This window comes from Tetrao urogallus, assembly GCF_951394365.1.
Source record: "Tetrao urogallus genome assembly, chromosome: 7".
NCBI lineage: Eukaryota > Metazoa > Chordata > Aves > Galliformes > Phasianidae > Tetrao > Tetrao urogallus.
Window position 1 is genome coordinate 2,597,215 of NC_136820.1, and position 22,867 is coordinate 2,620,081.

At 37.3% G+C, this 22,867-nt stretch overlaps 1 protein-coding gene across 1 annotated transcript in view; it reads right to left on the reverse strand.

Annotated features, from left to right (window-relative positions):
- Positions 1-22,867, reverse strand: part of SUGCT (succinyl-CoA:glutarate-CoA transferase) — a gene marked incomplete at both ends in the record, with an annotated part of 326,326 nt that overhangs the window by 280,826 nt on the left and 22,633 nt on the right. The window contains one exon of the mRNA XM_079538007.1: positions 3,921-4,012. Within this exon, the coding sequence (XP_079394133.1) occupies positions 3,921-4,012 (92 nt within the window). The remainder of the gene's footprint in view (positions 1-3,920; positions 4,013-22,867) is intronic.

Sequence of the window (22,867 nt, forward strand, 5' to 3'; positions counted from 1 at the left end):
TGTTTTGCTGTCTAGTGTCCAGTAAGATAAAAAATGCTGCTTCAACAAGAAAAAATGCTTACTGAATACACTGCAGCACCATAAAGCTACCTAGCACTGAATGCAGTGATCCACGTGGAGATGTAAAGGGCACTTGTATCCAAGTTGTTTTTATTTAAGTTCAAATTATTGCCCCCATGAGTTTCATGACATTTTCAAAGCAATATTCATTTGACGCTGAATATGTTAAAGCAAAAGCTTTCCGTTCATCAAATAAGAAACTTGAATGTGATGGTTAACCAATAAAGTTATGTCTTCCAGGGCATAATTTATGTCCTGGAATAATAATTTATTTATAATAAATTATAAATTATGTCTTCCAGGACAATAAAATTGTCATCGGTATCAACTCAGTCCTTTTTGCATATTTTAATTTACAGTTAAAAAAAAAAATAATAAAATTAACTAAATCTGGCCAGAAGCAGCAACTTTCATTTCAAAATGAATTTCTGGTACAGATTTATATAAAATGGGTTTGAAGTTTTCATACACACTAGAATCTCAAATTCCACAGATGTCATAGCATTTCTGATACAGAGGTAATCGAGTACATATGTATGAGTTGGAACTCCATCCAGATTTCCTTATCTGCACATAAAAACACGATTTAAAGATAGCATTCTACAGTAGATAAATTTGGTTCAGTCAACAAAAGCACAAGTACAGCTGTTTGTGCCTTTAACTATTCAAAATTGCAAAAGCTACAGTTCGATTTCAAGGTTCACATGAGAACTTTACTTGAAAGCCTTTCAAAACAGCCGGCATGAAGTGATTTCAATTACAGTAACTTCTTAGGAAAAATGCAAAAAAGGCAAGATTCTCAAAATTTCCTCACGTAGGAATCTTTTCTCGTTTCTCAAAAAAATCAGATGAAAAATGCACAAATCTTGCACTCCTTTCAACAGTTCTATTCCATGTGTTAAACATGATATTACTGTGTACTTTTGGCCCTTTCCACTTTCATATCACATTTTTAATTATTTCACTACCTAAAATATAACTTGGAAAAAAATAAACATTTCCACTGTGATCTACTGCCTCAAAGTAAGTGTTACACACAGTATTGCAGGAAATGTTATGTGCGTGATCAAATTAATGAAGGTTTAAGCTTTACTCAAATTCCTGTACTAGTAATACAGAGATTTCATAGCATAATATTGAGAGTTACTGTATAGAAGCACAGCTGCTCAGTATCCAATAAAAGTCAACAGCAGCAGCAAACTGTCTTAGAAATTAAATCAGTAGCCAGATGGTTGAAATAGAGCAAAATTTGCAGTATTTAATTTCTCTAAAACGCAGTCCTTATTGCTATGAATTCTATCAATTTTAGAAATGTCAAGTACAGAACATAATTTTACTGTTCTATTGTTAAAATGCTTTGTGTGGTGCTGTAAATACAAGAGCTGCTATGAAAGTACTGCCTCTTATCCTATTATGATGGCCCACGATGTCAGAGGTGGATGTTGGTGGCATGGCAGCAGAGGTTGACCCTTCCTGCAAATATTCTGTTACATTTTGTTGTCATAAACAGATGAGACAGTCATAAACAGCAGAGGCAGTCTGACAAAATGACGTCTGACACAGAAGTGTGTGCAAAGCAAAACTCTGTCATTGAATTCCTCCGTGCAGAAAAAATTGCATCCAATGGCACTCACTGATGCTTCCTGAATGTTTGTGGAGGGCAAACAGTGGATGTGAGCACAATGAGGTGGTGGGTGGAACGTTTCAGCAGTGGCAGAAGTGACAGTGGGCCACCTCCATTGGTGCAGATTTTGAGAAGCATGGCATGCAGGCTCTTGTTCACTGCTGGCAAAAAAGAGTAGCTAATGGTGGTGACCGTGTTGAAAAATACTGTTTTGTAGCTGAGAATTTGCTCTGTCAAGCAGAGTCATTTTGCTCTTTGTATCCGGTGTAGTTTCCATGGAAATAAATAAGAAGTATTACTTTCAGACCAATCTATCCACACATTAGTGTACCTTAAAATTAAGCAACTCACTGATGTACGTAGATGTCTTTTTTCTGCTCCCCAACTTTGTAGTTTGTCTACTACAGCTCAGAGCTTTAAGTCACTGCAAGCACACTACTCAGTTTGTCTATTAAAAAGAAGTTTCTGCAGAGCGCTGTTATACTGATATTATTATGCTGATTAAGTACAGCTACTGCTAGACAACACAAAAACATCATAACTTTTCTTTCTTTCTTCATCAGTTTTAAACACATTTTCAATTTACTGTAAAAAAAAAAAAGAAAGAAAAATTGTGATCTAGTTTACTAGGGTATGCTCCAAAGGAGCATGTTGCTTTAAGGACTTTAAGTACAAATTCTTCTTATTAGGCAAAAAATAATAGTTTAATTAAAAAAAAAAAAAGCCACAAAAGTGAGCAAAATTCTTTTTTCTTCTTTACTTTGGTCATTTCTCCACATATTGCCTGAAATAAGCTTTTGCTACATTTTTTCATAGCTGGCTCTGTTTAGAATTCAGAGATACTCAATTACATGCACAAATGTAGGACATGGGAGTTTTAGTTGAAAATAGTAAATTTTCAAGCAACCATACAGTATGATTTTAAAACTGTTTTTGTCAAATTTCACTATAACAAAAGGCACACGCATCTTCAGAGCTACTGACCACTCAAGTCTTTGAAACAAAACTGTCCTCTCTACAACAAAAAATGCTTTATTCAGAAACTGATAAAATATATGACCAACTGCAAAAGGAAAATCAATAATAAGGCGTGTTTTAGCATGTTTATTTTAATCATGCCAGAGAATAACTAGATTTGAATTAACTGCTAAAAGTCCCTAGTGAATAGATGAAACTGTTACCAGCAATGATTACACGATTTTTGCTTACACTGCCTCAATTCCAGGGGAGGCGATACCAACATCTGAATTTGCAGTGTAGATCTTAACACAATCTTTTAATTAAATCCATCTTCGTAAGTGTCACTCAGTAATACTGCTCTCATAGCACTCATAGTTTCCATCACTCACATACCTAATAGCCTTACAAGAGCCCTGTGTTTTCATTTTTGTTGTTGTTTGGTTTGTTTGTTCCCCTCAAATTTTCAACATCAATTCCTTTATTCAGCTGGGACTATATGTCCCTCTCTAACTTTTTAAACCCCATGGGGTTGTGAGCCCCTCTCTATGGGGCATAGTTTTTTAACACTATCTCTCTCAGGAAATGACATTTGGAGACCTCATTACCTACAGGTGATTCAAAGACAGCTTAAGCAAAGACCTATTTCACCAGCATTTTACTCTGAGGTAAAGATACATATTCTATGTATTAGTGTAATCCAGATACTAAGCTACCCCTGTAATGCTTCCTGCACTGCTGTATGATCCAACAATCTTGGATGTCAGTGGGAGTAGCAGCACATAAAGCTTTTCCAGAGCCACTAATGGTATGTCCCTGCAAATTTTCAGGCAGGGTGATTGAAAAGTTAGAAGTTATCTGGATGGCTTCGCCATTCCAACTTTTAAAGGTCTGATGCATCTGCTATATCAAAGCACAGGAGAGGCTTTCCACAAAAGTGTGGTTTCATTATCCAGCAGCTAATCTGCCCATTAAAGTTACTGAAGTGACTGAAAGTCACACAGATTAAAGATTGATAACTTATTCACTGGAAATTTAGGATACCAATCTTCTTCCATTTTCTGTTTCTCAGGCACTGACTTACTTTCTAAGGCTGGAATGAGATACTGCATGGGCAATAGTACTACCATTTCATTGACTTCACAGAGATAAGGCCTCTTGTTGGACTGTGGAGGGCATACATAGCAGAGGTGTTAACAAAGGCTAGCTAACACCACAATGTGATTAGTACATGGAGCATGTCACAGATTCTACTAAATTTAAAAGTCGAGAGCCATACCTCGTGCCCTGTGATATGTGTGAGACCAGACATGGCAGCTGCAATGGAGTCATATCCACTTCTCTGAACCATTGGACCAGTCTGTCCATAACCTAAAACAGAAAGACAGCAAACAGTAATTCAACCGAGGACAAGTGCAACAAACACTTCTTACTATTGAAAATAAAAAGGAACCAATATTTTTCATCAGCTTCTGTTCACAAGTTGTCCAGACTGTAAAACCACTTAATGCTATTTTATTTTACTTATTCCTGGCACAATGTTAAGATTAATTTGTCTGTTTCTATCCTGTGCAGGTGATGCATTTGATCTTAATTCTGGACAGATTTGGTATCTCCACTTTACTTCATCATGTCTTCCAAAAAACACTACGAAATTTTCATTGAGATCTTCCTTGATCGGCTGAAGAGGTTGCCAAATACAGAATTCAGTTTGACCTACCTGGCAGGTACTATCACCTGTCAATCACAATACAGTCAAACAATTAAAGGCTGAAATTAGAGACCATTATGATACTACTGTGCCTGTATAATGCAAAGAGCCAAGGCTAACTTCCTTTTGCTCTTTCTTTCACAGAACTAGCGAACACCACCACACAAAGTGGAAGTCAACAGGGAAGCTTCTCCTGGAGAAGCTGGCAGCCTGTGGTTTGGATAGGTACAAACTTTGTTGGTAAAGAACTGGCTGGAGGACCAGGCCCAGAGAGGTGCTGCATGGAGTTAAATCCAGCTAGCGACCGGTCACAGGTGGTGTTTTCCCCAGGCATTGGTACTGGGGCCTGTCCTGTTTAATATCTTTACTGATGACTTAGACAAAGGGATTGAGTGACCTTAAGTAAGTTTGCAGATGACACTGAGCAGTGAGGAAGTGTCTGCTGGGGTAGCAAGGCCCTTCAGAGAGATCTGGATAGGCTGGATCACTGGGCTGAAGCCAATGGGACAAAGTTCATTCAACAGGACCAAGTGCCAGGTCCTGCACTTTGGCCACAACAACCCCAGGCAACGCTACAGGCTTGGGGCAGAGCGGCTGGAAGACTGTGTAGAGGAAGCAGACCTGGGAGTATTGGTGGAAGCTTGGCTGAATATGAGCCAGCAGTGTGCCCAGGTGGCCAAAAAGGCCAACGGCATCCTGGTTTGCATCAGAAATAGTGTTGCCAGCAGGAGCAAGGAGCAAGTTCGGTTTTGGGTTCCTCTCTACACTACAGGCACTGAGGTCCTGGAGCATGTCCAGAAAAGAGCAACAAAGCTGGTGAGGAGTCTGGAGCACAAACCGCAGAAGAAATGGCTGAGGGAACTGGGATTGTTTAGTCTGGAGATGAGAAGACTTAACAGAGACATTATTGCTCTCTACAACTACCTGAAAGGAAGTTGTGGGAAGGTTGTAGCCAGTCTCTTCTCCCAGATAAACAGCAATAGGACCAGAGAGAATGGCCTCAAGTTGTACCAGGGGAGGTTCAGGTCTGGCATTAGGAAATATTTCTTCTCTGAAAGAGTGCTCAAGTGCTGGAACAGGCTGCCCAGGGAAGTGGTTGAACTACCACTGATGGAGGTCTTCAAAAAAAACATTTTGAATAGATGTTTGCATTTATTATTACATTAATACAACATTTAGATGTTGCATTAAGGTACCTGGTTTAGTGGGGAAATACTGGTAGTAGGTAGACGGTTGGACTAGATGATCTTGGAAGTCTTTTTCAACCTTGGTGATTGTATGATTCTATGAAGCAAAAGTATTGGAATTCTATTATTTAAACTAATACAAACTGTCAAAGCCCTTACAAGTCAGAGATTTAAGTTTCTACTCCTTAAAGAGGTAGCAAATTCAAAAGTTTTCTCCTGCTTTCTTTTCTCCTTTCAGAAATCTCTAGCAGAAATACCCTAATTAAAGGAGCAAACAGTTAGGAGCTGTTACAGTCAAGACCGTTACTATGGCTAGCACTTGTAATGCAAAGTTTCTATAATACTCTGATCTGTGAAGACAGCATAAAACTAAATAGATAGATAGATAGACAGATAGATAGATCATCATGTATTACAAGAAAAAAACCTCTCAGTCTCCCAAATTCCTTTTATTTATTCTCCATAAATAACACTGTGGTAGCCTGCTTGGTAGATGTGACAGTCAAGGTTGGGTTTATTGCTTGCAGCACAAAATTAAAAGTTGTTACACATAAGGGCAGCCATCTTCAATTACTCCATTTGGATCAATGTTATTTAGTACAAAATTCATAAGCAGCTTCTAAAATACACTGCAAGATATTAATGATCACTTCTGAACTGCAGTTAAAGTACTGTGTTACTCCAATTACTGCTCATTAATTCATACCAAGCAAAACAATATCCAACAAATAAATTGATTTCCATCATTGTGGTATAGAATACCTAATTATCTGCTAGGACATTTTTCTGGGACAACTGGGAGCCAAGGAGGCTAAGGAGGAGCTCAGCTTCTATGCTCATTGTTACAAGGAACATCAGGATACTAAAGCCAGCAAATGGACTTTATCAACAAAGCCACAAAACAAATATTTCAGAAGACAGGATTCACAACTTTCTTACATTCAAATCTTCAGCTCACTGACTTTAATAATCACAAAAGAGAAGCCAAAATTACTAGTTTATCCAGTGTTATTAAAAATCGTTTCTCTGACAATGGCTGACTAGAAGACCCTAAGGAGCAATTAGTGGCCTTTCCTCTCATATCAACACAGCTAAGTTCACAAAAAAAAAAAAAAAAAAAAAAAAAGTGTTTCAAGCACAACTCAACTTGCAAATAAAATGTTGGGTCCACACAAAAATGCTCTGAGTGGCTCCAAGCATACATCGTTATCTCACTGAGATGAAATGGAGCATTAAAATCATTTAAATATGTGTGGGTCCACTTCAAAAACCAAATCTTGCTCAATAATAATAATAATAAAATACTCAAAACAACTTTAATTGAATAGTGAAAAGCATATTGAAGTCAGTGAGAAATTACGCACTGGTCTGAGCTGTTAACAAAGAAAAGTCATCTCAACACGTCTGCTCACACAAATGTTTTCATAAACAGAAAACATCTGAAAATAAAACATTTAGTACATAGAAAATTTATGGTTTTTTGCACTGCTCTTCTGGCAATGACAAACATCCATCCTTTAAACACTAAATTGAGGAAAGGTGACAGGCAAAATTTCACACATTTTTCTAGCAGCATTTTAGAAATGTTGATTTTAAGTCCTTTTCCACATATGACAACAGCCTGATTTCAAGACAGAAAAAATTATTTGATGCCTCCCTGGTTAATTTCACAGGTCCTAGAGGGGTGTCTAATTGGCTTTCAAAAGTCACAAAAAATTAAAAAGGGAAGATACAAGACTCTGGTCTTGATTTGAAGTCTGAATTGAAAAAGCTAGTGTAGAGGCAAACATCTACTGTAGATGGTGTGGCATAGAGCCTGTTAACTGCCTGGGAGAAAAAGAAGCCATCTAACTATAAAAGTTAAGTGACAAATAACTACTTCTAAAAATGAAAGGTCTTATTATCTAGACAAAAGAAAACAAAAGCTGAACATTATTGAGTAAACTACACAGGTCAACGGAGGAACCCTGTGCAGATGTTTTAGAAATAACTAGGAATACAAGAAAAGGCTTGAAAGAGAACACACATTTAGAAAACCATTAGTCTAGTCGATAAATCTCACCATAACACACATGTACATGTATACTTATATTAAAAAAAAAAAACACCAAAGTTATTAAAATACCATCTGAAGCATGCGTTTGGCCAAAAACACTGTGTTCACATTTGAATTCACTGTGCAAAAGCACAAATTTGCAATCAAACACAGGTAAGCCTAAAAATAGGTTCCTGCTTAGTATAACATAGTTCAGGCCTTATCAACTTTAACCAGTACACAAAACACCTTTCCCTAAAAAGACAGTTTCTGCTAATTATGGAAAGAATAGGCTTCAGAGAGGCAGTGTCTGAAGGTAAAACAACATAGCTGAGCACACTCTTGCTCTAAACTGCCTTCTAGTGAATCGTAGTACCAGAGAATTTTAGTTACAACTTAACTGAGTATTTCTGAAATAATTTCAGTTGGAAAAGCGACTGCACGAATCCTTGGCCTCAGAATATACATATCTCCATTGTCTGAGTTTGAGACAATATTTAAGGCTTTCGATTCCTGTAAAATGGCATCTGGAAATTAAAAGGAAAAAAAAAAAAAAAAAAAGAGGAAATTGTACCCTCGCCCCCCCCCCCCGAATCCCTATTCTATAATATTGATCTGATACCTGCCACATCATGCTCTATCCAGATCTCACAATTGCTGCATATAATCTGCTTTACTCTGCTGCAAAGTGCGCATCAGTTCAATGGGTGAACTGACTGTGGGACACAGTAACCCCCAGTCAGACCTCTAAGTTTCTCCTAAGAGCTGTCATTGTCCATGGGTGTCCAACCTTATAGCTTGCCTGGGCCACATTGAGTGACGAAGAAAACTGTCTTGGGCTGCACATAATATAATTATCATTAAAACATAAGAGGGCAACAAAAACATAGAACCAGCAGGTTGGACACATATGTATAAATCACCAGAAACCCAGACTCTAAACGTTCACTAAAGGACTGATTTCTCAGCAAATTCATTTACACCTACATCTTCCTGGATCCGTCCTGATCCTTCAGCTAAGTGATGAAGTTTTCCTTAAAACAAACAGAACATTACCCAAGTATAAAGAATAAATTGAGCTGGCTGCCTTGCATCAGCTTAGAGAAAACAAGGGCCCTTGTGGTATGCGTGTACAAAGTGAAAGCCATAGCCCACCACAAGCAATCCTGTATTGCTCATGACATATCACAAAATAATGGAGAAGTGACCTTGAAGGCTACACTTAGCATCCCCACTTACTCAGAACTTTCCTTGTGGCCAAAGACAAACCTGCAGTTGAAATGTTACAGTATATTTTTGACTAAGACTGCCTGAATCTCTTTTTGCTAGTATGCAGCACAGCATACATTGTATGAATATTCAAAACCAGATGTGCAACATGACAAAGGATAGGTCCCCTCCCACATATACTGGAGCACACAACAATTGAAGTTGTATAAAATAGCATATGAGATGGAAATGCAGCTAATATGGAATAATAATGCAGGCCACATCTGTTTCAAAATGCCTGAAGTTGCTTGAAGGGCAAATTGGCAAAGCAGAGCAATAAGAGAAAGCTCAAGCCACCTAAAAATATTTACACAGTAAATCTGAAAGACAATTAAAACATATCAAAATAAACACTAAATTACTAAAACCCTCATCACAAGCTGGGGGCTTACCGAAGAAGTAACTACGTAAGACAGTAAAGGCAATTTTTTGAAGATTTATTTGGTGAAGGAAGTTCTCAGCAAGTAAGCTTCCTGTAAACACTGGCAATATATCAGCATTTCAGTTAGAGACAGAGGTGAGACTGCTGCCACTATCCCATTAAATTACAGTACATCACAGCAATTGCTGACAAATGGAAGGACTGAGCATTTGTAACAAGAAAGATCAGAGAGACCTAGCAAAATAAAGACACTCTTTATTGGGAAATAAAACTTATTAAAAGTTGGAGATACATTCCTGCCCTGATGAAATGGAGGCAATTAATGTGAAACAGAAGCCACCTCTGACATCATGAAGGTAATCATTCCTGCGATTAGTGTGTGGGTGCCATGTGAGGGCACTCAAGCCTTGAAACATACCACAGGAAAAATGATAATATTTACCGGCATCGTACAGGGTTATTTTTTTTCCCCAAATTTTTACATGTCATAACAAATGACTGCTACTTTATCCACTTAAGTACAATCAAAATTGTTAGAATATATTTATCACACAAGACACACTTTGCTTTGGAATCCACACTAAATAATTCTGTTCTGGGACAGAAATAAATATTATGAAGTGAGAAAGGTCAGGCTGAAGATTAGGAAAAATGCAACAACGGTAAAAGCTGTTAGGCTGCACAAAAGTGTTATTAGTGAAGCAGCCAAATGCCAGATGCTCAAAAATGTCACATTAAATTTAAAAATGCTAGCAAAAGCTGTTCCCAAAAAAAGATCTGTTAGAAAAACAGACTAATGTGTCTGTCCAGGTTGAGCTTTATAATACCATGTAATCTACAACATAGCTTTATTTCATTTTTGCCAGATGACAGTGGGACTTTTAGCTACATTTATGGCAGGCATTCTTCACAAATTTTAAGAAAGCAGGCAAACCAAATAAACAACTTTGTCCCAGACGAACTTCCATGTGTTTGTAGATCACATGCTATTCCAAGTCCTGTACTGAACATGCATTTGGACACTCCAGTTTGCTTACTTAGGGGCTACTGATGATACGATGACAGAAATTCCTAACGTGTATAAAACCAGTTCATTCTGACTAGGAGCCACATGCAAACATCTGGGACAAACAGTCACCAACGTGTTGCAATATCTCCACTTAAACAACATTCACCTTAGAAACAATATTTTTAGGCAGGTAACTTTTGATCCATATGGGTTTTTTAGAAGGGTTAAAAATACTTCTTTATTCCTCAGGCTGTCGTACACTTGATTTGTATTTGGTGAAATGTAACAGTTGCCCTAGCATCCACAGTCTGCACCTTCCAAAAAAGCAACAAAGAAAAAAATAAAAAATAAAAATAAAAATAATTTTAAAAGCAAGCATGGCTAACGGCACAGAACCTGGAAGGAAGGAAAATCTAGCATTAGTGCAACACCTGGAACTATCGCTCTCATTTCTTTAATACCATTTGCTTTCAAGCTACTGATGGCCTGGTAATTAACTTCTACAGGAAAGTCTGACTACACTATTATACTGTGTCATAAAAATAAAAGTCAGCATTTCTCATGATGATCTTTGCGCAAAATATTCAGATCATATGCTAGAGAAAACCAAAAGCCATCATTTCTGCACTTCTTCATGATTTGATAGCATGATAAAATTTTATAAGACAAAATATAAAACACATTGTACTAAAAGGAGAGAAAAAAACAACACGGAGACATGCTGTCAACACAGACATATTCCCTGTAGCTCAATTCCCACATGAGAAATGACATTATAAAGTGAGCGTGTATAGGATATTCTGAGCAAAACATAGAAAAATATGTTCAACATAGGCATTTCTACAAATAGGGACTAAACATTGTTACAAATTCAATCCAGATAGATGGCTATCCCTGCTGAATAACAAATTAATGAGAAACACCTTTTGACTTGTTCTACTGCCAAAAGAAAACATTCAATTAAAGACAGCTTACAGCTTTACTTAATAAAGATTAATGAAACAAGCAGAAGAACACAAGCAATTCTCTATAATGAGAAAAGCCAAAATCTAACAGACGTATTATATGAAACTTTGCAATGTCAGAGCTGCCAAAGAAGTTTGCAAAACCAGTAACAACTTGGAAAATGCTTGCCATGTGTTGGTCAGAAGGAAAGGAAGTACAACTTCCTGGGTAGGCAAGCTTACGGGAGATCAGGGCTGATATGAAGAAGGTGAAGTCAGAGCAAGCTCTCAGGAGAGATGAAAAAAGCAGAAAATAAACGTAAGTCAGCACACAAAATCTCCCCAACAATCTGAGAAATAAATTTCTTTTCTCCACTGATGACTGTGAATGCGTACAGTATATAAATTACTTCACTGCTTTTACACATGATGATTTAAGCATCTGAGTATTAAACAATATCATGTGTTATAAATTGGAAGGCAAAGATAAAATGATTAAATCCAATCATAACTTTCCGCTAGCATTTAGCTACTGAAAGACTAGAAGGGGACAAACAATAAGCTCTGCCAGTTGTCCAGCTCCATTCAATTTTTATGTGATCTGAGCACTAAGCCTCATTCGACTCCTCTAGAAACACCAACCACATTTCTGAGACACAGCCACAGACCATCTCAAACAATGCAAGTCTGGTTTTCAGCAGACTCGTAAGCAGGTCTGGAAATTCCCGGGACATGTTTTCTTGCTCTTCAACATGTCAAATAAGCCAAGAGAAAGCAATTGTCTCTATAACCCAAACTGCAAGCATCAAAAGGGTGCTCCTATCATTCACATTAGGAATTTCAAGGCAGTAATTGCTTCCCAATCTAAGTGGTGGTGCTATTCTAGATGGCATCAGGAATCAAGTGAAACTCAGTGACCATTTGCTAAAAACAAGTTCAATTCAAAGCTTAAGCTCTCAGAATACTCTTGGATTAAGTACTCAAACTCCCTCTCACCCCCTGTAAGGAACCTCGGGCAGAACTAAAATTCCCCATTGCTGTTTTGAGTTCATACAAATATTCCTAGCTACATGCTTGTAAAGGTAAGGAATCATTCCTTGTACCCTGCTTGGTACAGTGGATCTTATGAGTCCAAACACTTACATAGTAAAAGCCCATTATAAAATAATGAGGCCAACCACTCTGAGCAGCGCAGCACAGGCATTTCCTTTAACCCATCCAGGTTTAACACTCTCCCAAGGACTAGCTAAATACTGAGGAGAGCTGCCCAGACAGACTTCTGTGCTGCCTCACCTGCAGAATTATTATCCCGTGACTGACAGAATTTTAAAGTAACTACATGTTTACACATTTATTTCACACCTGAAGCAACCAACGTTCTTTCTGAAGTGGTTAAAAACTCAACAGACCATCACTCGTTGTGACTGCATACATACAGTATTGCTGACAAACAAATCTGTGGAGTCCAGTTGGAAGAAACCAACGTGGACTGAGTGCTTCTTTGCATCCATCTCTGGGCATACATGTCTGTGTATTTTAACCATGAACTCTCCCTTAAGATATACTATACAGTCCCTCAAGGGGCCTTAACTACTACAAGCTGAAGCTGGGAAACGTCAAAAGCTCAAAATGAGGGTAGATTTTTTTCCAAACGTTTCCTCAAATCTTTCCAAAACAAATCTCTGAAAACTCCTAAAGATTTAATCCCTGAAGATTAAATTATATGGAATACAATATATTTTTTAAATTCCAGGCTCCCTTTCCAACCCAATAACTTTACTGATTTTTCATTTTCAGAGACTGACTATAGCTCTCTGGTTTATACACATATTATGCATATAAACACAAGTTCAATCCTTACTTAGCTCAAAGAACGAGTACCTAACTCTGATTTTAGACATCACAAACAGTAAAATGAGCTTAATTTAGAGTCCTGATATAACATTAATTTTCTATTTGACATGGTGAAGCTGTAAATCCTAGCTTAAAGTTTAACTGAAACTACTGTGGTAGATCAGGTGGAAGCAGAAGGGTGCAGTATTTTACAAGTATATTAGAGCCTATGTGAACAAAAAGAAAATTTGCAATAGAATTATCTTGGAAATACATATGAAAATGATCTTGAATATTTTTAACATTGGCAGATTCCCTGATTAAACTATGCATTGTTGCAAATAATAGTCACTGATCATTTACAGGAACTTATTCAAGGTGGTAAAACAGTAAATGCATCTGGTTACTTAAAACAGCTTAAAAACTGATTAATTCAAGAACTCACTATTTATTGTCTAAGTTGAATATTTTTCTGCTAACAGATTATTTCAATTAGTTCCTTGGGAATGGTCATACGAGAAAAGAATCTTTACCTTTATAAAATAAGTATCTGCAGTGGACAACTTATATTCTACATCCATTTTTTCCCACCTAAAATGATTTTCTTAGGGCAGTCATCAAATTGTCTGACTCGTATCTCATAGATGAGAAATGCCTTCAAAACAAGGAAGGTGCAACCTATAACAGGATACCAGAGAAAGAAATGTCTAAATACCTGAACAAAATACTCATCAATTTTGGGACATCATCTTCTGAATTTTTTCAAAACTGCAAAAAAAAGTTAATTTGAGACCCTAGATAGAAGTAAAAATCTGACAGTCATACATTATATACTCTAAGCAGACACATATTTTCAGTATTCAAAGAGGGTATACAGGACAGATGAGGAGGGACTCTTTTTCAGGTAGTGACAGAACAAGGGGGAACAGTTTTTAACTGAAAAAAGGTAGATTTAGGTTAGCTGTTAGGAGGAAAATGTTCACTATGAGGGTGGTGTGGTGCTGGAACAGCTTGCCCAGAAAAGGTGTGGATGCCCCACCCCTGGAAGTGTCCAGGGCTAGGTTGGATGGGGCTCTGGGCAATCTGGTCAACTAAAAGGTGACTTTGTCCATGGCAGGAGAGTTGGAACTAAACAATCTTTAACATCCTATCCAGTCCATTCCACAATATCTGAAAGCCCATGTAATCATACAAAGAATATGACTTTATATGAGAAAGTATCTGTTAGTCACAGCTCCACGTAATCCTCTTCTAAACAGGTTACAAATTTTGCTTTCCCCCTCCTCAGACATTCTCCCCTTGAAATGATGGTCAAGTCTCACTAAAAGACACAACCACAGTGTAGCTGTATTCTGACTGTGTAGTCTCCATCAGGATTCTACTCCAGTGCAAGATGGCCATCCTCTCTATAAGAAAGCTTTTCTTAGTGTTTAAATGGAGTCTTTTTTTGTATACACTTAAACAATTACTTCTTGTTCTATTTGTCACAAACAGATTATTCTGTTCTCTTCACAAGAACATTTACTCACGAGAGGACTGTTTTGCACAGTCCTGTTCTCATTAGAACCTTACTTTGCAATAAGGTCTACAACATACAATGACAAAGTTTTCTCCACAAGAGAACTTGCAGATCAGTGGGTGTCAGCCAACTCTGACATAAACACTGGGATACAGAATGCTTTTAATGTTCAAGTACATGGAAAAGTGCCAGATACTGCCACCATTTTGGTTTCTGCAGATGACAAAATACAGGCTATTTTTCAATTCATTCTGTCTTCTACACCCGAAACTGTTTTCTTTTTCAGCTACTGGCAAAGGGATTTATTTTATCACAGGATTTTAAAAACAGAAGTAATGAAGACCATATGCATACTAGGAAACATTTCAGGTCAAAATCAGCTACTTACAGTCTTCCTACCAATCTAATAACACCCATAGAAAATAAAATGAAGTGGCACAACAAAGACAATGAGATCTGTTTCTTTGTTGAAATCTCAAAGCCTCCACATTTGAAACAGCTAAACAAACAAACAAACAAGCAAAAAGCTGCAATCGTCATATAAAAAGTATCTCATGCATGGAAAAAAAAAAGATTAATACAATAACAAAGCAGAAGAGAGAGGCTTACAAGACAAGACAGTCTCCTGGAACAAATTCCTTAGGAAACCAGACAAGAAAAATTCAGTAACAACAAATAAAATGCTTGGTGATCTTTTCTTGGGTCTTCTCGACAGATTATTAGAACACAAGCACAACAAACACTGCTTTACTAAAGCTCACTGCATGGCTTATGGCTAAAATCTTCCAGCTTTATTTCTGTTAACTTAGCTAGGCACCAGTCCAAGTATAATAGCTACTGAAAAATAAACATTAAACCATCAGTAAGTGTCTCCACAATTGTACTGTGTTGCTATGTTGTTCATACCCAGGATTTCAGTGCCTAATCTGGTTTCATTCACTGTAAACTAACCCAGTGTCAAATTTTACAACTCACAGGCAGTCTTCTACAGTACTCTTCATTAGGATAGAATCCAAAACCTGAAGTTTCAGATTTTATACAAAATACTGCTAATTTTAGGGTGGTTACATGTAGATGAAAGAACAAGCCATAAGCGTGAAGTCATAAGAAAGCTATCATTTCTGTGCACAGTTGAAAGTCAATACTTAAAGCAAGGAAGAATTATGACTTGTTCATTAAACTTCGTATACACTTCTCATACCGAACAAGGAACGGGAACACAAGAGCATTTCAGGATTGCACTCGGTTGAAACTGTTTCTTATTCCTAAATTCACAATATTTTGGACATTCAGGCTGTGTGTGACCAGAGAAACAGTAGTGGAAAAAACAGCACTGCTAGGCTTTTTAACACAAGTGTAAAAGGCTAGCTAAATCTCAGAACAAGAAAACATACACCTGGTGATGGTCTACCAGCAACAGAAGCAGCACAAGTTTAAAGGGATGGAGTCCCTCAGCTATGAAGACCACCTTCTTGGTGGTGCATATCAGAGCTGAACCCCACAAGGATGTCAATCTCACCAGCAGAGAAGGGAGCCTGTCAGTTCCCATTGGTTTCTCGGAACGCTGTTTTATTTGAACATACCTCCTTTCCATTTTCACCCTTTTATTAGTTTGGGTTATTGATAGATTTTGGAAGTTCAGTCTGTGTCTTTGCCAGAGTCCTTTATTACTCCAAAGATAAAAGTACATCATATACTGGCAAAGCAATGCTTGTGCACATGCAGCTTTCTGGGCCAAATTACACTATGCACTAGAACGTGAAACTTGTTATGGAAGTGCACTCCTGAGCAGATCAGTGAAAGAAAAAAGTTTTGCCAATATAACAGCATATTTGCTAATGGTTTCTGTCAAAACAGCTACACAGGTCAGTGTTCACACCTCTTCCTGTTCCTGAGCAGCACAGCTGTGCTGACAGAAGTCCGTTGTATAGAAAATGCTCCCGTGCTCAGTTCCAAGAAGTTTGACAAGCAGCTGAATTTTACAGAAGCCTCCCCACTTTGAATATGCCTGTTTGCTGCTTGCAAAACCAGCACATCGGGATCCCAGAGAAAAACATATATCCCATGACAAGAATTTAAATAGGAGAATAATCTCTTGGTCCTCTATCTTCCAACTAACATAGTTACATCAGTCCTGTACAAGGTGACATCATTCAAGTTTGCTGTTATTCTGAAACACCCTAAGAAAAAGTGACACATTTCAATCACTCCTGAATTGAGTGCACAAGTTTTGTGTGTAATAGGCTGAAAAGCACTGTTGCCCTCACCACCAGAAAAACTCCAGAACTGGAGAGGTTTGGGTTGTCCTCTGAGGAGCCAGGAGTTGGACACAGTGATCCTTGTGAGCCCCTTCTAACACGAGCTATTCCATAGTCCTATGAAAAGTCAAGCCTTTTTTTGCTTTTCCTCCAATTAAGAGCTACCAGACTTGTGCGTTCACATTTTACTTGGCAATCTTTTGGAAACTTGGTTTTAAAGGTGTTTTTAAGGGGGTTATTTAGTCCTGCCATTGATATTTTTGGCAACAGTTCTATCAATAATGCTCCAGAGGTACAGGAACACAGCAAATCTGTGCTCATGCCATCTGAGCTATGTTGATGGGTGGAGAAGTTTAGCCAGCGTCCAAAAAGCACAGAATAGCACAAGAACATGAGAACAAATGCACTAGATCAGACTCAAGGCCCAGCTAGCTACACAGTCTGTTTCCAGAAATGGACAAAAACAGATGCCAATATGAACAGGATAAGCCTATCTAATATTTTTCTTGAGTACTCTCCCAGCTTCCAACAGTTTGCAGCTGACAGACTTCCTGAACAGAAAGATATAGTTTTAAACTTTTTACACAGTTCATCTTCAGAGCACAATACAATTGAAAGGTGAAGTATATGGAACTCCCAAAATCAACTGCTTAGGGGTAATGCACATATAAAACCTTTAGAAGTTTCCACTTAGATTAAGCAGACACTTTCAACTTAATTACAGTCTAAATGGGAAAAAAAAAATATAATAAAAATCCTGAGGACTTTGAACAACTTTACAAATCCTGTTAACTAGACTTCTGAAACAAATGACCTTTAAAAGAGAAGTATTAAAAGATATGTAGCAATTAAACAATTCAAAATAATCCTACTGTCTGTCATCCATTTATAAGTCTACAATTAACAGGTCATTGTTTCACAGACTTTCTCAGAATGATTTTTGCTTCTAGTTAAAATAAATAAATAAATGAAAATGAAACATAACTCCATCTTAAGTAAAAACAGTATCCCCAATGTGGAAAAAACTACTGTACTTAACACAGTCATACAACGTATTTTATTAGCATCTAATAATTAGTTAAAGGAGAAGAGGTAAAAACTTGTTTGTAAAAGAACTGCCTTGATATAAAATGGACAGAAGGGAAGATGGGATATAGGAGGTCTTCGTAAGGAGCAGAAATCAAGATTAAATTTCCTAACAAACCTGCACACGTAGCAGTGCTTTAGTAGGATGTAATTAACACTAAGGGTTGAGGAGAAAAAAAAAAGCTCCCACTGGCCCTCAGAACTCATTTTCAAATAAAGCAGTCAACTGCTAGGTCTTCTACTCCTGTTCCTACTACAAAACATTTGCTTATTCTGTAAATACATATATTCACAAAAACTAAGTTTCACATGGTCAGGGCTGTAGCTTCTACTGCGTATATGAAGCATTCTGGGAAGAAAAGCTTGGCACACAGTGCCAACCCTGACATAGCACACTTGCAGAATGGAGCTTGCGCCAAGCAAAAGAAGGCCTGGGGACATCACAGGTGGCTTACTGCAAGAGGCAAGGAACCAGAGGCACTTCGCTGTCTTAACATTTATTATCAAAACTATGCAAGTCCTTAGAACATGATAGTCACTAAATACAAAGTGGCAATTCGCAGACACCTCATAGTACCACGTTCCTTTAATTAATTGCCATCTCTTTATAGAATCTTTCCTCGAGTTTCACGTTTCCACAAATCTTTTAGCCCTAAAGAAGCACACAGAGTCCCCTGATGGCACATACTGCTACCCCACAGCAAATGGCTGAGGTGGGCAGGCCACAAAAGCACTGCAGCCTGAATCAGCACAGCACTCCAGGGCCAATTCACCGCATTGGTTTAAAGATAGCTCAGCTTTTTCTACATGACACTGTCGGGTTATTTAAATGTATTATGACTGGCTGAAGGAAATTACACAAACAGACCAAAGTTGTTCTTTTAGGGAACTACATACCACATAATATTACCACTGACATCTTATATGACTTTTCAGAACGAGGCATAAATCTGCTTAGATGTCCAGAAAAAAAATCTTAGACTCACATAATAACGTGGAAGAGTCAGTTTTGTTCTAAAATTTTCCCAAACGTTAAGAAATTCTGTTTGCAAACGTAATATAATGCAAATACAGATTAAAATTGTCCCATCAGACTTTTTGGCTATTTAATTCATTTGGTGAATAGAGGAAATAAGGAATGATAAAACTGCCCCACTTCACAGCATCATAGGATCTTAATTACAAACATGCTTACAAGCATAACTTTTTGTTCAACTTCTTTGTTTTTTTTTCACGGCTCTACTATTTCTCTCGTGTACCTTACAAAATAATGCTCTACTCCCAAGCCTTGCAGAAATTCCCACATAGATTGAACATAGTCTTAACTACATCAGAACATTTGATTCTATATTGATGGTCGCCTTAGATATCAGAACGATGACACATGGGAAGTACAATAACCTCTTAAAAGCTTCTCCTGCATGCCACGAAGCTGGTTCTTTACTTCAAAAGGAGTCAGTTCTTAATCTGTGTAAACGTGTAGTTTACAAGCGAGCATATTTGCACAGAGCTGAAAAGCAATGATGTCTTCAACTCAGTTCTTTCAGTTTGTAAAATCTGCAAGAAACTCTGTGATGTAACCTCCTAAAAAGAAGATCATTATTAAATTTTATGATTGTGTTTATTTCATGTTTCAGTCCTGAAGTGTACAACAAACAACTGACACCACGTAGTTTGGTATTTAAAGAGGTCAGAAGTTTTCCCAGCTTGCTCAAACACTCTGAAATAACTCTGCCTGTTCTCATCTGTATATTTATATACACCAATTTTAAGTCTGCTACCATCTTGCTATCAAGAACATAAGGCATCAAACTCGGCAGAGCACAAAAAGGCAAACTTTCTCTGCAGTGCACAACTATTTTTAAACATCCAGTCTCCCAGCTTCAGACAATTCCTTTATTTAGCAGTATTGAGAAAAAGGCTAATACTACATCTCATCATTTATTATTTCATACACTGCTCTTCTATTTCAAATTCATTCTCTCCCAAAACTAGAGACAATCCAATTTGCTGGCACCCATGTATAAATTCTTATTTTACTTTCTACCTATGAAATAATTTTGTATTTTTTCTTAATATTCATTCTTTGAAATGAATGTTAACAAAATGTTAGCAAAAAAAGCAAAATGTTAGCTATTTCTACGCATTAGGGAATGATTTTTGTTGATGCTTTCACGTTCCATCAGCATCTCCATTTAGGTACTACCAAATGAAAATTCACAGAATGATTTAGGAACAGGGAGTTAAATGGCCACAGCAGCTTTTATCTAATAATAGTACAACTTAATTAAAAAAAAAAAAAAAAAGTGGGGTGTTCTGAACTACCTTTCCTAAACAATGCTTCTCAACTGTAGCTCTTCTCTCAGCTTTTTTCACCTGTTAATATAATTTCTGAAATACGGCAACCAGAAGCAACTGGGAGCACACCAATGTGGAGTAGAGCAGATCTTTGGGACCATGTTTGTTTTAATAGAACTCAGTATGCCAGTCTTCCATATATCAATATGACAACACGGACTCGTGTTCAAATTTACTTATTCCTCACCATTACAACCAGATCTTCTGAGAACCCTTCTCTCACCCACTGTTGCCCATAGTATCTTAAAAGGACTTGATCATTTCTGATTAAGCACAACACAGCGACCTTGCTCCAACACTTAATTCTACCCTTGACTTTTCTTTGTACAGACAAATTGGCCAGGGTAATTTCTAATTCTTATCCAACTGTATCATACACCTGTGCCCCCTTTCTATTTTGTGGACCTTCTGAGCAGCAGGGAGCTCTCAGGCAATTAAAGCAGGGCTGCATCACACAACTGTCCATGGGAGTCTGCTGACAGAAGGACTGCTGGCAGTGCTTTGAATCTCTGGCTGTAGGAGGAAAAAGTGGGCAAAGCTTTGGAGGCCAGCTCTGTGTGACTCTTCTCTGAGACAGCCGCACTCCCAGGAACTATTTTAAAGGACTTTAAATGGCGTAAAGAGAAAATGCCTTCTACCTGTAAATCAGTTCCAGAATCCTCCTGCCCCTAACGCTCCAAACACCACAGTAAACAAGCCACAGCTCTTGACCAAATGAGGACTCTGGGGTCATCTTCATGCTATTCCATCACCCACTTGGATCAAAACAAAATATGTGGCAATGTCAGTTCTGAACCACTGCCTTCCATGTCAAAGGTGAAATGCAAATAGTTACTGTTTATATAGTGTAAAATATAAGATTGACAACTTTTGAATCAATTTTATTATTTGTTCTAAATTGCATTACCTTAGCTTGTCTATGAAAGCACTATGAGAACTTTAGTACAGTTTTAATGAATGCCACAAGAGTTACTGTCCAATTATAATTGTAACTATGTAATCCCAATAATTACTGGTCCCTGTGAATCCAGTGTGCTACTCCACTTCTCAAAGAAGTGTTCTCATTGACTATTTTACCCCTAGACCCTGCTTACTAATTTAACAGCTCACTCAGACAACTTCAAGCTATCAAAAAAAAAAAAAAAAAAAAAAGACAGAACAAGTCTTTAATGCATCCATCTTCCAAATGCATAATATAAAAATCAACATTCCAGAGCCTTGATTTCCCTTTCAGTACTGGAGCAGTCTATTTTTATCAAGTCAAGCTCAGGTAGATGTTGCATATTTTTTTCCCCTCCAAATGCTTTGTTCAGTCATTGTCAGTGCTGCCAGTGAGTTCATACAGACTGCAAACCTGATATTTTTGTTTATTTAAGAGAGGTATAATGTTCACAGTTTTTCAGACCTGCCTTTTCATTCTCAAACCACATCAAGAACTGCTGGAAGGAAGACACACAGTTTGTTCTGACAATGCCTTCTTTGAAAAAGCATTCTGAGCGCAGCAACTCCTACTATTAGAAAACAGTAGATCTGTTGAAAATTTATTTTGAACACCCTTTTATTGACAAAACCATGATACCAACCCTCTTCTTTTTTTTTTTTTTTTCCCCCTTTTTGCAGTTCCCAGCTTATCTTCTCATCTAATTCTCTCAAATTATTCCTGCTTTGATTAGCCTTTGCCCAGCAAAGCGTGCTGTGATTGTTTTTTGGCTTTTTATTCTGTTATGAAAATAATGGAGTCAAAGTAGGATGTGCACCAAAATTATCATGTTATATCTTCTCATAAGAAGCAGCTACAAATCATTAGTACAAAACAGATGTACTGCAAGGTACCAAATGCTGGTTATTTTGAGTTATTACTATCTTTTAAGTAGGTGGGTAAAGAACCATTCTGCTTTTCGGATTAATTAGAATCACTCAAGATGCATAAGAGATACTTACATTTGAAGAAAAGTGTTCCTTAGCTGGCCTTATGCCCTTTATATATACCCACTTGAAAGGCACATATATAACAATTCCACATTTAGACTCATCTGAAACTCAGATGATACACAATGCTTTTTTTTTTCTTCCATTATTTCCACTTAATTTTTGTCTGTTTATAACACAACTACTTACTACCAAATACAATTAGCAGTTCAGTACAGTTTAGGACTTTATAAAGTATTATTCTAAATTTGTAAATTTTTCATTTACAAATGTAAAATCAGAGTTAAAAACTAAATTCTTCTGGGTACAGACAGCAAATTCTGAAGTATGATCACTCAGAATAATAAAATTTTAATAAAAAGTAACGACCTTTTTTTCCTTCCTTTTGACTGAGGTATAAATATTTCTGCATAATAGATCACCATGTCTTCAATCTCATAAATAAATACAGCAGAATGCTCTTTTTCTGCCTGCAGGAGTACAAATGTCTTCAATCTCACAAATAAATACAGCAAAATGTTCTTTTCCTGCCTTCAGGAGTACAAATTCTTTAAAAGGCAGAAAATTAAGTGCCGTGTTCATGCTTTAAGAAATGGAATGGGAGAAAACAAAAAAATATTGAAAGAAGAGATTGGGTAATGTCACAAGCAAGACACAAAACAAACTGCTTATGATACAAAGCATTACTTCGCTTTCTAGAAAAGAA